Source organism: Cetorhinus maximus, chromosome 5 (assembly GCF_964194155.1).
Source record: "Cetorhinus maximus chromosome 5, sCetMax3.hap1.1, whole genome shotgun sequence".
Classification (NCBI taxonomy): Eukaryota; Metazoa; Chordata; class Chondrichthyes; order Lamniformes; family Cetorhinidae; genus Cetorhinus; species Cetorhinus maximus.
Genome location: NC_135883.1, coordinates 37,290,440 through 37,307,344, shown reverse-complemented (window position 1 = coordinate 37,307,344; position 16,905 = coordinate 37,290,440). Strand labels below are relative to the sequence as shown.

General features: G+C 42.7%; 1 protein-coding gene across 1 annotated transcript in view; it reads left to right on the top strand.

Moving 5' to 3' along the window:
- The window catches only part of eif2ak2 (eukaryotic translation initiation factor 2-alpha kinase 2), a 91,659-nt gene that overhangs the window by 23,928 nt on the left and 50,826 nt on the right, over positions 1-16,905 (top strand). The window contains exons 5-9 of the mRNA XM_078541739.1: positions 5,542-5,671; positions 8,848-8,927; positions 10,937-11,036; positions 12,014-12,126; positions 12,583-12,691. Coding sequence (XP_078397865.1) covers positions 5,542-5,671; positions 8,848-8,927; positions 10,937-11,036; positions 12,014-12,126; positions 12,583-12,691 — 532 coding nt within the window. The remainder of the gene's footprint in view (positions 1-5,541; positions 5,672-8,847; positions 8,928-10,936; positions 11,037-12,013; positions 12,127-12,582; positions 12,692-16,905) is intronic.

Sequence of the window (16,905 nt, the reverse complement as noted above, 5' to 3'; positions counted from 1 at the left end):
ATTCTCCCACAAGAGGAAACATCTTCTCCACATCTACCCAGTCAAGATCCCTCAAGGTCTTAAAGGTTTCAATTAAGTCGCCTCTTACTCTTCTAAATTCCAGTGGATTCAAGCCTAACCTGTCCAGCCTTCCCTCACAAGACAACCCGCCCATTCCTGGTATTAGTCGAGTAAACCTTCTCTGAACTGCTTCTAACGCATTTACATCTTTCTTTAAATAAGGAGACCAGTACTGTACACAATATTCCAGATGTGGTCTCACCAATGCCCTGTACGACTGAAGCATAACCTCCCTACTTTTGTAGTTAATTCCTCTCACAATAAATGCTAACATTCTATTAGCTTTCCTAATTACCTGCTGTACCTGCATACTAACCTCTTGTGATTCATGAACTAGGACACCCAGATCCCTCTGCATCTCAGAGCTCTGCAATCTCTCACCATTTAGATAATAAGCTTCTTTTTTATTCTTCCTGCCAAAATGAACAATTTCACATTTGCCCACATTATACTCCACTTTCCAAATCTTTGCCCACTTACTTAACCTATCTATGTCACTTTGTACCCTCCTTACATCCTCTTCACAATTTATTTTCCATCCATCTTTGTGTCATCAGCAAATTTAGCAACCATTCCTTGTCCCTTCATCCAAGTCATTTATATAAATTGTAAAAAGTTGAGGGCCCAACACTTATCCCTGTGGTATACCACTGTCACATCCTGCCAATCAGTACTGTACCAATATTCCAGATGTGGTCTCACCAATGCCCTGTACAACTGTACCAGAAAAAGACCCATTTGTGCCAACTCTCTGCTTCCTGTTAGCTAACCAATCTTCTATCCATGCCAATATATTACCCCTTACACCATGAGCTTTTATTTTCTGCAATAACCTTTGATGTGGCACTTTATCAAATACCTTCTGGAAATCTAAGTACAGTACATCCACCGATTTCCATTTATCCACAGCACATGTGACACCTTCAAAACCATGTTGACTCTTCCTGATTGCCTTGAATTTTTCTCAGTGCCCTGCTACAACATCTTTAATATTAGCTTCTAACATTTTCCCAATGACAGATGTTAGGCTAACTGACCAATAGCTTCCTTCTTTCTGTCTCCCTCCCTTTTTGAATAAAGGAGTTATATTTGCTATTTTCCAATCTAATGGAACCTTCCCCAAATCTAGGGAATTTTGGAAAATTAAAACCAGTGCATCACTAGCCACTTCATTCAAGATCTTAGGGCGAAGTCCATCTGGACCTGGGGATTTGTCAGCCTGCAGCCCCAACAATTTGCTCAATTTGCTTCCCTGGTGATTGTGATTTTCCTGAGTTCTTCCCTCCCTTCCGTTTCCTGATTTACAGCTATTTCCGGGATGTCACTTATGTCCTCTATAGTGAAAACCAAAGCAAAATACCTGTTTAATTCATCCGCCATCTCCCTACTTTCCATTATCAACTCCCCAGACACACTCTCCATAGGGCCAATGCTCACTTTGTGAGCTCTTTTCTTATTAAATATCTGTAGAAACTCTTACTATTCATCTTTATATTACTAGCTAGCTTTCTCACATACGTTTTTCCCTCCTTATTAATGTTTTTGTCATTCTTTGCTGCTCTTTATATTCTTTCCAATCTCCTGACCTGCCACCTGTCTTTGCGTAATTATATGCCTTTTCTTTAAATTTGATACTGCCTTTAACCTTTTAGTTAACCGCGGGTGGTGGGCCCTCCCCTTGGAATCTTTCTTTCTCATTGGAACGTATCTATTCTTTGTATTCTGAAATATCCCTTTAAATGCCTGCCACTGAATTTCTATTGACATATCCCTTAACCTCATTTGCTAGTTCACTTTAGTTAGTTTTGTCTTCATGCCCTCATAATTACCCTTATTTAAATTTAAAATACTAGCCTTGGACGCACTCGTTTCTCCCTCAAAATGACTGTAAAATTCAATCGTATTATGATCGCTGCTACCTATGGGTGCCTTCACCAGGAGGTTATCAATTAATCCTATCTCGTTGCTCAGTACCAGGTCTAGTATAGTCTGCTGTCTGGTTGGCTCCAGAATGTGTTGTTCTAAGAAACTATCCCGAAAATATTCTATGAACTCCTCATCTATGCTACCTTTGCCCATCTGATTTTTCCAGTCTATATGTGGATTAAAATCCCCCATGATTATTGCCTTTCTGGCAAGCTCCCATTATCTCTCCTTTTATACTCTGTCCTACTGTGTAGTTACAATTAGGAGGCCTGTACACCACTCACAAGTGACTTTTTGACTTCATCATTCCTCATCTTAACCCAAACCGCTTCTACATCCTGGTGTCCTGAACTTAGGTCATCCCTCTCTAATGTGTTAATACCTTCATTAATTAACAGAGCCACCCCTCCACCTTTTCCTAACTTCCTGTCCTTCCTAAATGTCACGTACCCTTCAATATTCAGGTCCCAAACTGTCATCCTGTAGCCATGTTTCTGTAATGGCTATCAGACTGTACTTATTTATTTCTACTTTCACTATCAGTTCATCTGTTTTGTTTCAAATGCTATGTGCATTTAGATAGGGCCTTTGGTTTTGCCCTTTTATTATTTTTGTAGCGTCTAGCCTTACCTGCTGATTTACCCTTAGATTTGTACTCTGTCCCTTCCTGTCACAATCTGTTTATCATTTCCCATATTGATACCTGTCTCTCTTACCTTGTTTCTACTCTTTGGTTTACCACATCTTCCCAAATTTGATCTCTTGCCCCCACTATTCAGTTTAAAATCCTCTCTACTTCCCTAGTTAGGTGGTTCGCGAGGACACCAGCCCCAGCACTGTTCAGGTGTAGACTGTCCCAACGATACAGATCCCACATTCCCCAATACTGGTGCCAGCGCCCCACAAACCAGAACCCACTTCTCCCACACCAGTCTTTGAGCCACGCATTTATTTCTCTAATAAGACCATAAGATGTAGGGGCAGAAGTAGGCTGTTCGGCCCATCAAGTCTGCTCCACCATTCAATGAGATCATGGCTGATCTGATAATCCTCAACTCCACTTTCCTGCATTTTCCCCATAACCCTTGATTCCCTTACTGATTAAAAATCTGTCTATCTCAGCCTTGAATATACTTAACGACCCAGCTTCTACAGCTCTCTGCGGTAAAGAATTCCACAGATTGACTACCTTCTGAGAGAAGAAATTCCTCCTCATCTCTGTCTTAAATGGGTGATCCCTTACTCTGAGATTATACCCTCTGGTCCTAGACTCTCCCACAAGGGGAAACAACCTCTCAACATCTAACCTGTCAAACCCCTTAAGAATCTTATATGTTTCAATAAGGCCGCCTCTCATTCTTCTAAGTTCCAATGAGTACAGGCCCAACCTACTCTACCTCTCCTCATAAGAAAATCCCTCCATACCCAGGATCAACCTAATGAACCTTCTCTGGACTGCCTCCAATGCTAGCATATCTTTCCTTAGATAAGGGAACCAAAACTGTTCACAGTATTCTAGGTGTGGTCTAACTTGTGCCTTGTATAGTTTTAGCAAGACTTCCCTATTTTTATACTCCATTCCCTTTGAAATAAAGGCCAAGATTCCATTTGCCTTCCCTATTACCTGCTGAACTTCTATGTTAGCTTTTTGGGATTCATGCACAAGGATTCTCAAATCTCTCTGTACTGCAGTCTTCTGCAGCCTTTCTCCATTTAAATAATATTCAGTTTCCCTATTCTTCCTGCCAAAGTGCATAACCTCACATTTTCCCACATTAATCTTATTTGTCCTATGCCAATTTGGTTCAGGTAATAGTCCAGAAATTTTTACCTTTGAGGTTCTGCTTCTTAATTTGGTGCCTAGCTCCTCATACTGACCATGTAGAGCCTCCTTCCTCATCCTGCCTATGTTGTTGGTACCTACCTGGACCACAACACCTGGATTCTCCCCCTTTGCAAGTTCCTCTCCAGCTCTGAGCAAATGTCCTGAACCCTGGCACCAGGCAGGCAACAAAGCTATCCCAACTCTCGCTCTTTGCTACAGAGAACAGTGTCAATCCCCTTCACTATACTGTCCCCTACTACCGCTACATTCCTTTTTGCTCCCCCTACTTGAATGGCTTCCTGTACCACGGTGCCATGGCCTGTTTGCTCATCACCCTGCAGCCCCCACTCTCACCCAAACAAGCTGAGAGAACCTCAAACCTGTTGGACAATTGCAGAGGCTCACACTCCTACCCTCTGAGTCCCCTTACCTGCTTCATTTGCAGTCACACCCTCCTGTCCCTGGCCACTGACCAAATCAGAGTACCCTATCCTAAGTAGTATGACTGCCTCCTGGTATAAAGCATCCAGGTAACGTTCCCCCTCCCTGATGTGTCACAGAGTCTGCAGCTCAGCCTCCAGCTCAATGACTCTGAACTGAAGTTCCTCGAGCTGCAAACACTTAACTGCAGACGTGTTTGCCCTGGATCAAAATGTTATCCAGGAGCTCCCACATGCTGCAGCCTTGACACATCCCCTGTCCTGCCATCCTTAATGTGTTTTAAATAATTACTTAATTATATTAATCACTTATTTATGTTGCTTTCTTATATGTTTTATTAACTTTACCACCAAATTGTGTACTGTTTTAAACCTTAGGTATAGAATATAACTTACCCACTTACCAGATACTCACCAAACAGTTAGCTCCTTTCCCTGTATACAGCAAGAACCAATTTTTATGGGGTGAGAAAGGTAGAAAGAGGAAACAAACAACTCCTTCCCCTCCCGTCGCTTCCCTGAACTCCCCTCTCACCAAACTCCAAGTCTTCACTCAGTTAGTCAGCTGCACTCAGTTTCTGGAACTCCCTCCCTAAATTCTGTTCTGGAATTCTCTCCCTAAACCCCTCCTATCTCTCCATTTCCCCCCTCCTGTTAAGATGCTTTGACTAAGCTGTTGTTTGCCTATCATAACAGTGAGAGCTGTAGCTAAGTGATTGCTTTCTTGCCTCTGAGTCAGAGGGTTGTGGGTTCAAATCTATATCCAGAGAGCTGAGTACATGATCCAGGCTGACATTCCAGGACAGTACTGAAGGAGTGCTGCATGGTCGAGCTGCTGTCTTTTGTCTGAGACTTTAAACTGAGGCCCTGTCTGTCCTCTCAGGTGGATGTAAAACAACCTAAGGAATTATTGAAAGAATAAGAGTTATCGCTGGTGTCCTGACCAATGTTTAACCCTCAGCTAACATCACAAAAACTGATGATTGCTGTTTCTGGGATCTTCCTGTGTGTAAATTGGCTGTTGTGTTTCCTACATTACAACAGTGACTACACTTCAAAAATATTTCATTGGTTGTAAAACTCTTTGGGTGGTTCTGAGATTGTGAAAGGTGCTATATCAATGCAAGCCTTTCTTTATTTTCTCCTTGGCGTGACATCCATTTTTTTCCTTGATGTCTCTGTGTGAAGTACTTTGGAACTTTATTTAATGTTAAAAGAGGTGTGTAATGGTCAGGTTTTTTGCACAGGGTTAATGTGACTGTTAGTAAAGCACTTGTCATTGTGTTGCAGGTTTTCATGTGGAGTTGTTATGGATAAAAAAGAATATCCAATAGGCTATGGTCGAAGCAAGCAAGATGCCAAACGTGAAGCAGCAAGACTCGCTTATGAGGAAATTGACCAGGTTCTGCCACTTTGCAAGGTACGGAAGTAGATCTGTGTAATTACTCGGTGAAAGTGCGCAAACATTTGTTGGACTGTTGAAGCAAACAGGGATGCAGATTCGGGAGGACAGAGGAAAATAAGACAGGAAATCTTCACTATGCTGCTGCCCCAACTGGCTGAGAGGGCCATTGGCCTTGCACTGCGACCAGGTTGCTTGCTCTCTCTACCCATTCCACTACAAGAATTATGCGTTATGTAACTAATACGGGGAAATAGAGAGGGACAAATTATATTGGCAAGAAACTTAATGAAACCAAGTGGTTATACCTTATCATGTGTCACTGAATACATTCGTGGAAAATTCACTTCTACTACTTTCTAAACATCTTCAGCTCTGGGATTTTAACATAGAAACATAGGAAATAGGAGCAGGAGTAGGTCATCAGCCCTTCGAGCCTGCTCCACCATTCAATATGATCATGGTTGATTCTCTTTTTCAACGCCATACTCCCGCTCTCTCCGCACACCCCTTGATGCCTTTAGAGTCCAGGATTCTATTTCCTTCTTAAATATATTCAGTGATGTGGCCTCCACAGTCTTCTGTGTAGAGAATTCCATAGGTTCACCACCCTCTGAGTGAAGAAGTTTCTCCTCATCTCAGTCCTAAATGGTCTACCCTGTATCCTGAGACTGTGACCCCCTTGTTCTAGACCCCCCCAGCCAGAGAAACATCATCCCTGCATCCAGTCTGTCCAGCCCTGTCAGAATTTTGAGCGTTTCGATGCAATCCCTCTCATTCCTCTAAACTCCAATGAATACAGGCCTAGTCGACCCAATCTCTCCTCATACGGCAATCGTGCCATCCCAGGAATCAGTCTGGTGGACCTTTGCTGCACTCTCTCCATGGCAAGTATATCCTTTCTTAGGTAAGGAGACCAAAATTGCACGTAATACTCCAGGTGTGGTCTCACCAAGGCCCTGTACAGCTGCAGTAAAACATCCTTACTCTTGTACTCAAGTTCTCTCGCAATAAGGCCAACGTATCATTTGCCTTCCTAACTGCTTACTGCACCTACGTGCTTGCTTTCAGTGATTGGCGTACAAGGACACCTACGTCCCTTTGTACATCAACATTTTCCACTATACCACCATTTAAATAATACTCTGCGATTCTGTTTATCCCACAGAAGTGGATAATCTCAATCTTATCCACATTATACTGCATCTGCCATGAATTTGCCCACTCACTCAACTTGTCTAAATCGCCTCTTAACACTCTTATTCCCACCAAGTTTTGTGTCGTCAGCAAACTTGAAAATATTACATTTGGTTCCCTCATTCAAAACATTGATTTATATTGTGAATAGCTGGGACCTAAGCATTGATCCCTGCGGTATCCACTAGTCGCTGCCTGCCACTCCAAAAAAGACCCATTTATTCCTACTCTCTGTTTCCTGTCTGATAACCAATTCTCAATCCATGTCAATATATTACTCCCAATCCCATGTGCTTTACTTTTACACACCAACCTGTTATGTGGGACTTTATCAAAAGCCTTCTGAAAATCCAAATACACCACATCCTCTGGTTCTCCCTTATCTATTCTGCTGGTTATGTCCTCAAAAAACTCCAGTACGTTTGTCAAATCCAAATGACTTCCCTTTCATAAATCCACATTGACTTTGTCTAATCCCATTGATATTTTCTAAGTGTCCTGTTATCATATCCTTTGTAATGGGCTCTAGTATTTTCCCTCCCACTGATGTTAGATTAATCAGTCTGTAATTCGCTGTTTTCTCCCTCCCTCCTTTTTTAAATAGTGGGGTTACATTTACCACCCTCCAATTTGCAGAGACTGTTCCAGAATCTACTAAATTTTGGAAGATGACAACCAACACATCCACTATTTCCATGGCCACCTCCTTTATTACTGTCGGATGTAGATTATCAGGCCCTGGGGATTTATCGGCTTTCTGTCCCATTAATTTCTGAAGCACCATTTTTTTACTAATACTAATTTCCTTCAATTCCTCACTAGACCTAGGTTCCTTAGCATTTCTGGGAAGTTATTTGTGTCTTCCTCCGTGAAGACAGAACAAAAGTAGTTGTTGAATTGCTCTGCCATTTCTGTGTTGCTGCTTACATTTCTCATTCCAGAGAGGAGGGGCAATTTAACTTGACATTGAAATACATGCAAAATACAGTCCCTGTCTTCTAATAAATGAACTCTGTGCATCCACAGTACGTAATGGCTGGTATAATGGGTTTACACTATTACAGAATTGGCTATATAACAAGAATGGTTCTTCTGTGTAGTATGTATTTACCAGCTCCACTCTGACCTGCAGAATTATTTAAACTGAAATCCATGTGTAGTACATAGTAGCTCCCACACCACTTAGAGGGGACTAAAAGGCATTAAGTCACAAAAGGTAATTGAACATTAGAAAAGGGGTTATAAAAACAGAAAGTGATGGAAACACTCAGCAGTTCAGGCAGCATCTTTGGAGGGAGGGTTAGTGATTCAGGTTGATGACCTTTTATCAGAACCTCTGTTTCTCGTTCCACAGATGCTGTCAGACCTGCTCAGATTTCCAGCATCAGCAGTATTGTGCTTTTGTATTAACAAAGTGTTATTTGTTTAATTACATCTGTGCATTCAATGCACCTTAAGAAGGTGCAAAGTAGTGAGGACACACAGTTGTTTCTGCCTGGAACACACATACACACACTCACACTCACATCACCCCCCCCCCTCCTCAAAATGCTTTGATAGGAAAGAAGAGATTGCTAAATGGTGGAAATGGTAGCACAAGATAACAGGAGGCACAATGGAAAACATTAAAGACATTTATGGGACACAGAAAACACTTGAGTAGCTGAGGTGGTGGGTGGAGGACTGATAGAATTGAAAGGACAGAAAAGATCAATACCAAGGGTCAGACCCTCCCTACAAGCACAGTATTTCAATGGAAGGTCCTAACCCTGGAACACTCATCCCCCATCACCAGCTCCTGTTACCAGAGAGGTGTCAGGCACAGTCGTTCAGCCCCTTGTTGCTAAATTCATTGTTAAGACTAGAGAAAGGAAGAATGTCCAATAGATTGATCAGGTGTTGTTCCTTGAACCTGTGTTGGATCCCATGTTTTCTTGCCTTTCGAAACAGCTCAGTTGGTGTCTAAGTTCTTCCTGTTTTCTCCCTTTATGTTTAAGAATATGGCAAAACTTGATGTAGAGAATGAGGAAGAACCCAAGAGCATTGCAGAAGGCTCTCCTGACCAGAATCCCAAAAGGTATGGCCAGTTTTTCTTTTCAATAGTAGCTTTTCCTTGTGTCTGATTCTAAGAGAAGTGAAACTTGATTCACGGCAACTTCACATCTGATTCCTTTTAACAAAACTTGAGAAGCAATGTGTTCTCTCTGTCTCTCTCCCTCTCTCAAGTATGCACTCTCTCTCCCTCCCTCCAAACGTTCTCCTTGTCCCTTACTTGCTCTCTCTGTGCCCATCTCTCTTTGGTCTCTCCATACTGTCCTCCCAACATCTCTTCCTCTCAATCTCTTCTTTTTCTCTCTTTCTCCCTACCTTTCTCTCCCCTCTCTTTTCCCTCCCTTGCTCTCTTTCCCTCCTCTCTCTCCTTCCCTCCCTTTCCCCTACCTCTCTCTCCCCTCTTTTTTCCCTCCTTGTTCTCTCTCTCCTTTCCTCCTTTCTCTCTCTCTCTCTCCTTCTTATCTCTTACATTCTCTCCTTCACTCTTCTCACTCTTCTCACTGCTTCTCCTTCCCTCCTTTCCCTCCTTCTCTCTCTGCCCTTCCTCTCCCTCTCCTTCCCTCATTAAGCTTCATGCCATTTAAACACCTTGAACACTTGACGATATTGGTTAGCAAGTCTGTACATGTGTCCATCATGTGCTCATGCTAACCGATCACTTTGGGTAATGAACTATCAGGTTAATTACCTACCAATTACTCAGCTGTTTAGATGTGCAGATTCATTGCTGGTACAATTTCCTGTCACCAGTTTCCTGTGGGAGAGGAAATCTGTGGGGAGCATTGTTCCTGCCATTTCAGAGGAGGAACTGCCAGTGGGTGGAGCTCCATGGAGGGAGTGTGAATATGTAAAAATTATCCTTGTGACCCTTCTCTGCATCAGTTCTGGGGCATGGACACTTCCCTGGGACCTGGTACCAGAACTGCAGGCAGCGCCCAGAGGGCAGCCTGAACAGTGCACTGCCCCACACCAGTATAATGGAATGAGATTTCCCTCTCCACCCAGGTACCTGTGGGGAGGAATATCAGGCTTCTTGCTTTAATCTGGGTGCACTCCCACTTCTTGCCTGGAAGAGGGAAGAATAGTAAGTGTAACTCTGAGAGGCCACAGCTGTGCTCCTGGATGCTGACGCTGTATCTTGTGACAGATGCTTCCAATCCTCCAGGGTGGTGGGGGGGAGAAAGGGTTGAGGAAGGTTTAAATAGAAACCTTGCAGTTCTCAGTTACATCCTCAGCTTGTCCCCATGACCCTCACAGATCCTCTGTCTGCAGTGGCGGGGGGGTGGGGGCTGGAATTCTGCGATTAGGCTCTAGTTCCCCATCTTTTCAGATCCTTCCCTGTTATAGTCCTGGGATAATGAAACAAAAGATGGGATGTACCCCCTGCATCATATAGATAGACACGTTGAGCTTGCACCTACTCCAGGTGCAGGCTCCTGTGGGGCAGAGGACCCAGTAAGTTTTCAGTGTAAGGTGGCTCGAGCAGGTGGTGTGACAGGTGATGTGGCAGGTTCACCCGACAAATTGTTGTGACAAGCATCCGCCTTTTTTTCCCCTCTTTTCCTGCACCCTGCTAATTGCCCCAAGAGCAAAGGAGTGTCAATAGATGCTAAACACCCGTATCTGACTGCCAAATTTAGCTTTGAATTTACTCGAGCAGGTAATTCAGGCCGAAAAACCCAGTGCAGTACCGAGGGAGAGCCGCAGTGTTAGAGGTGTTGTCTTTTGGATGAGATGTTGAACCGAGGTTCCGTTTGCCCTCACAGTTGGGCATAAAAGAGCCCATGCAACTATTTTGAAGAAGAGCAGGGAAATTCTTCCTGCTGTTTTGACCAGCATTTATCCCTCAACTAATATTATTAAACCCTTGATCTGGTCATTTGTCACATTACTGCTTATGGGAGCTTACTTTCGCAAATTGACTGCTGTGTTTTCTACATCACAGCATTTCAGAAGCACTTCATTGGCTATAAAGCGCATTGGGACATTCTGACATTTTGAAAGGTGATATATAAATGCAGGTTGTCTTTTTAGATTAACAGAAGATGAAACTGATGAGAATGAGAAGAGGAATGAAGAATATACATCCACAGCGAGTATGGATGGGACTTCATCAGATTCCAATTCCAGATCGGTAATGCAGCTTTCAAGATGTTCCACTTTCATTAAGGATAACGTTCATAATTCTGTTGCCTTTCCTGAGAGATATCCATTACCATTGCAATCCCAACTGAGCTGTGTCAGCTAGTTGCTGAATGGGATACTTCCATTGAGAAGTATGAGAAATTTACATTGCAAACACCAATCCTCTGATACGAACTGCTCGATTTTTTTTTTCCTCTCACTGGTTGGGAATTTCCTTATGGGTTCACCCAATCTGCCACCCCTTACCTGCCACAGCTTTCCTATTTCCGTACTGTGACTGAGATTTCCACTAACAACAATTTTCATCCTTGCTTTCAAATCCCTCATGGCCTTGCTTCCTCCCTATCTCAGTAACCTCCTCCAGCCCCATAACCTTCCTGATATCTGCACACCTTGAATTCTTACACCGCCCTGATTTAAATTGCTGCACCATTTGCAGCCGTGTCTTCGGCTGCTGAGGCCCTAAGCTCTGAAATTCCTACCCCTAAACCTCTCCACCTCTCTCCTCCTTTAAGACACTTTGTTAAAACTTACCGCTTTGAGCAAACTTGTGGTCACCTGCTCCAATATCTCCTTATGTGGCTCGATTAAATTTTGCTTCATAACGCTCCTGTGAAGCAACTTGGGATATTTTACCCGGTTAGAGGCGCTATATAAATGCAAGTTGTTGTTGAATGCACCATGTTTTACACGGCCAGGTGTTTACCAGACAACAGGCCCAGACATGAGGCGAGGAAGTTCTTAGTGGTGGAGAGTATTAAGAATCATAAGCCCAATGTCACCTGTTCTGCCTAATCATGCTGCATTTACAATATGTCACGTTCAAATCGCTCAGAACTGACTCACTACGCCTTCTTGGCTGAGACTTTAAGGCAGGAGCCCGCATGTGCAGAATTCACCCTTACTTAAAAGACAATGCAGAAACAAACTCAACTTTTCACATGCTCTGTTCTTAATCAACTGCAGCTGGAACGGAGCTGGAAAAATGCGGTTGGAGAGTTGCATGAATATTGCCAAAAAAGAAATCTGTCGTGCAAGGTTGTGGAAGTAGATAAGCGTGGGCCATCTCACACTCCAGAGTAAGTAAACAGTTGTGCATTTCATTTCACAGTAACTCGCTGCAGAAAAAAAAAAATTGCGTTCTGCTTAATTAGCTCTGGCCAAGACCCAGAAAGACTTGATAAGCTGAACGGCCCTCTCCTTTGCAGTTCCATCCTCTCGTCTGAAGTACAATTATTTGACCTGGGATATACTCCCTGAAAATGTGGTGGAAGCTGATTCAATAATATCTTTCATCAAGGGAATTGGATAAATTCTTGAAAATGAAAAATTTGCAGGGCTATGAGGAAAGAGTGGGTGGAGTTGGATTAATTGGATAGCCTTTTTAAAAGAGTTGAAGCAGACTCAGCGGCTGAATTTGCCTCCCCCTGTGCTGCACAATTCTATGATATGTGATGGAGATGTATGTGTACTTAAGTCCTGGTAAGCATTTTGTTCTGAAGATTCTTGACTAATTGTCCAGTTCTCTTTTCCAGATTTACCCTACAATTTGAAATAAATGGCAAACCCTTCCCAAGTGCTTCTGGAGAAAACAAACAGAAGGCCAAACAGAAAGCTGCCATCCTTGCTTTAAAGGAACTTAAGGTATTGTTTGAGTTGTTCTTCCTTCCTCCCAGCTGTTAAACGTTAGCCACAAGTAAATATTTTGGGGTTCTGTGTAAATGTTCACCTTGAGGATAAAGGGTCTTTCTCACTGTTATTTCATTTAAGTCACCCAACCCTACAAAAGAGAAGCAGTTCTCATTTATCTTAGAGCAGGTTCCACATTGCAGATAAATTGTGGTACTGTTGTAATTTCAGCACAGAGAGGAGGCTGTTCGGTCCATTGTGCCAGGGTTGGCTCCTCATTAGCACTATTGGGTATGTAATAGAATAGTACAGTACTGGTTGTGGTACTGAATTTGTAATCCGGAGGTTGTGAGTTCAGTCCCCCTCCCCCTTCCAACAGCAAGCTACAAAATTAATAATAAAATGTAGTTAATTTATGGGGTGGGGCCAGAGAACAATTTGTTTGCAAAGCTACCACTCCACCCAGATATGGGTGGCAGGTTCCCCAAATTTTTTGTTCTACTTTTTTTATTCTTTCATGGGATGTGGGCGTTGCCAACTAGGCCAGTATTTTTCTTGCCCACCCCTAATTGCCCTTGGAAAGGTGGTGATGAGCCACCTTCTTGAACTGCTGCAGTACTCTTTATCAATAACTATTTACACATTCAACCTACTCCTACTCCCCCCACCCAGTGTGACTTGTGTCAGTGGCGTCAATCTCCAACTGTGTTCTTGGCTCTCTCTGAGGATGTGTAGGATTGACACTGTTTTGGGAGATTGACACCGTTCTCTGCAGCAAAGAGCGAGAGTTCAGGCGGCTGTGTTGCCTGTCTGATGCCAGGGTTCGGAGCATCTGATAAGGGCTGCAGAGGAACTTGGAGTGGGACGGGGAGGATCCAGTTGCCTTGATCCATGTAGGTACTAACGTCATGGGTAGAACTAGGAAAGAGGAGCTAGGCACTAAATTAAGAAGCAGAACCTCAAAGATAATAATCTGTGGATTATTACCTGAGCCTTGTGCAAATTGGCATAGAAGCATAGAAAGTAGGAGCAGGAGTAGGCCTATCAGCCCTTCAAGCCTGCTCTGCCATTCAATATGATCATGGCTGATCCTCTATCTCAATATCATATTCCCGCTTTCTCTCCATACCCCTTTATGCTCCTAATACCCAAAAAATTATCAATTTCTTTCTTGAATATACTCAGTGACCCGGCCTCCACAGCCTCTGTGGTAGAGAATTCCACAGGTTGACCACCCTCTGAGTGAAGAAATTTTTCCTCATCTCAGACTTAAATGGCCTGCCCCGAATCCTGAGACAATGGCCCCTGGTTCTAGACTCCCAACCAGGGGAAACAACCTCCCTGCATCTAGTCTGTCCTAACTTAAGAATGCACCAACTGTCAAGTCTAGATGTTACAAAGAGAACAAAAAGACAAAGCTAAAGGCTCTTTGCGTGTAACATTCATAACAAAGTAAATGGCTTGATAGCGCACATAGAAGTAAATAAATATGATCTGTTAGCCGTTATGGAGTCGTGGCTGCAGGATGACAAGGATTGGGACCTGGATATTGAGGGATATATGACATTCAAGAAAAATAGGGAGCTATCCAGAAGGGAAAAATAGTTTGGACCAGTATTATTATTTCCCAGTTTTTACTGCTTTATCATTCTGGATAGGTAAAGATGCAGGGGTAGCACTGTTAATTAAAGATGGCATTGGTGCAATAGTTAGAGATGACCTTGATTCAGGGGATCAGGAATGTGAATCTGTTTGGGTGGGGATGAGGAAGAGTAGGGGAAAGAAGTCACTAGCGGGAGTGATCTACAGGCCCACTAACGGTAACTACAGTGTAGTGCAAAGTATACAAGAAGAAATATTGGGTGCTTGTGACAAAGGGATGGCAATAATCATGGGTCACTTTAATCTACATATAAACTGGAAAAATCAGATTGGCAGTAGTAGCTTGGATGAGGAGTATATAGAATGTTTTCGAGATAGTTTCTTAGAGCAGCACGTTCTGGAACCAACCAGAGAGCAGGTTATATATCTCTTGGTATTGTGTAATGTGAGAGGATTAATTAATGACCTCAGAGTAAAGGCATCCCTAGGTATCAGCGACCACAATATGATTGAATTTACATCCAATTTGAAAGGGAGAAGAGTGGGTCTAAGACTAGTATTTTAAACTTAAGTAAGGGCAACTGTGCGGGCATGAGAGCTGAGCTAGCTGAAGTGAACTGGGATACTAGGCTAGAGGATAGATCAACAGAGAAGCAGTAGCTGACATTTAAGGGGATATTTCAGAATAAGTATATTCCTGTAATAAAGAAATATTCTGAGGGGAGGACCCACTATCCTTGGTTAACTAAAGAAGTTAAAGAAAGCATCAAACTTAAGGAAAATACGGATGACTGTGCAAAGCTGAGTGGCAGGTCAGATGATTGGTCAGAATATAAAGAATGATATAGAATGACTAAACGGTTAATCAGGAGAAGGAAATTAGTGCATGAGAGGAGGCTAGCTAGAAATGTAAAAACGAAATGCAAGAGTTTCTTCAGGTATTTAAAAAGGAAATGAATAAGTAAAATGAGTGTTGGTTCTCTAGGGAGTGACAGTGGGGAGTTAATAGTAGATAATAAGGAAATAGCAGATGAAATGAGCAAATATTTTGCTTCTATCTTCACTACAAAGGATACAAAAAACATTCCAGTAATAGCCGTAAATCAGCAGGTGGAAGGGAGAGGAGGTCTTGGTGAAATTACAAATCACGACGGAAGCAATACTGAACAAACGGATGGAGCTGCGGCTGACAAGTCTCCGGGTCCTGATGGACTTCATCCTAGGGTCTTAAAAGAAGTGGCTAATGAGGTAGTCGATGCGCTGGTGTTAATTTTCCAAAATTCGCTAGATTCTGGAAAGGTTCCATCAGAAAGCAGAAAATATAACCCCTCTATTCAAGAAGGGAGGGGGGCAGAAAATAGGAAACAATAGGCCAGTTAGCTTGACGTCTGTTGAGGGGAAGATGCTAGAATCGATCATTAAGGAGGTTATAGCTGGGCACTTAGAAAAACTCAAGGTAATTGGGAAGAGTCAATATGGTTTCGTTAAAAGAAAATCAAATTTAACCAATTTATTGGAGTCCTTTGAAGGACTAACTTGCGCAGTAGATGAAGGGGAGCCTGTAGATGTACTGTACTTCGATTTCCAGAAGGCATTTGGTAAGGTGCCACATCAAAGGTTATTACGGAAAATAAGAGCACATGGTGTAGGGGTAACATATTAGCATGGATAGAAGATTGGCTGGCTGGCAGAAAGTAGAGAGTATGCATAACTGGGTCATTTTCTGATTGGCAGGTGTAATGAGTGGAGTCCCGCAGGGGTCCGTGCTGGGCCTCAACTTTTTACAATTTATATCAGTGACTTAGATGAGGGGAGCAAAGGCATGGTAGCTAAATTTGCAGATGGCTCAAAGATAGATAGGAAAGTATGTTGTGAAGAGGCACAAGAAGGTTGCAGACCAATATGTATAGGTTGAGTGAGTGGGCAAAAACCTGGCAGATGAGTATAATGTGGGAAAATGTGAAGTTGTTCACTTCGGCAGGAAGAATAAAAAAGCGGAGTATTACTTAAATGGAGAATAGCTAAAGAATTCCGAAGTACAGAGGGATCTAGATGCCCTATTGCATGAGTCACAAAAAGTTAGTATGCAGGTACAACTAGTAATTAAGAAGGCTAATGGATTGCTATCCTTTATCATGAGAGGAATTGAACATAAAAGTTAAGGATGTTATGCTTCAGTTATACAGGGCATTGGTGAGACCACATCTTGAATACTGTGTATAGTTTTGGTCTCCTTATTTAACGAAGGATGTAAATGTGTTGGAGGTAGTTCAGAGGAGGTTTACTGGATTGATACCTGGAATGAGTGGGTTGGACAGGCTGGGCTTGTTTCCACTGGAGTTTAGAAGCGGGAGGGGTGACTTGATTCAAGTATATAAGATCCTGAACGGTCTTGACAAGGTGAACATGAAAATGATGTTTCCTCTTGTGGGTGAGTCCAGAACTCGGGGACACAGTTTTAAAATTTGGGAGCACCCTTTTAGGGCAGAAATGAGGAGAACTTTTTTCTCTAACAGTTACACAACTTTGGAACTCTCCGCCTCAGAAAGCAGCGGAGACAGAGTCATTGAATACCTTTAAGACAGAGGTAGATAGATTCTTGTTAGACAAGGGAATCAAAGGTTATC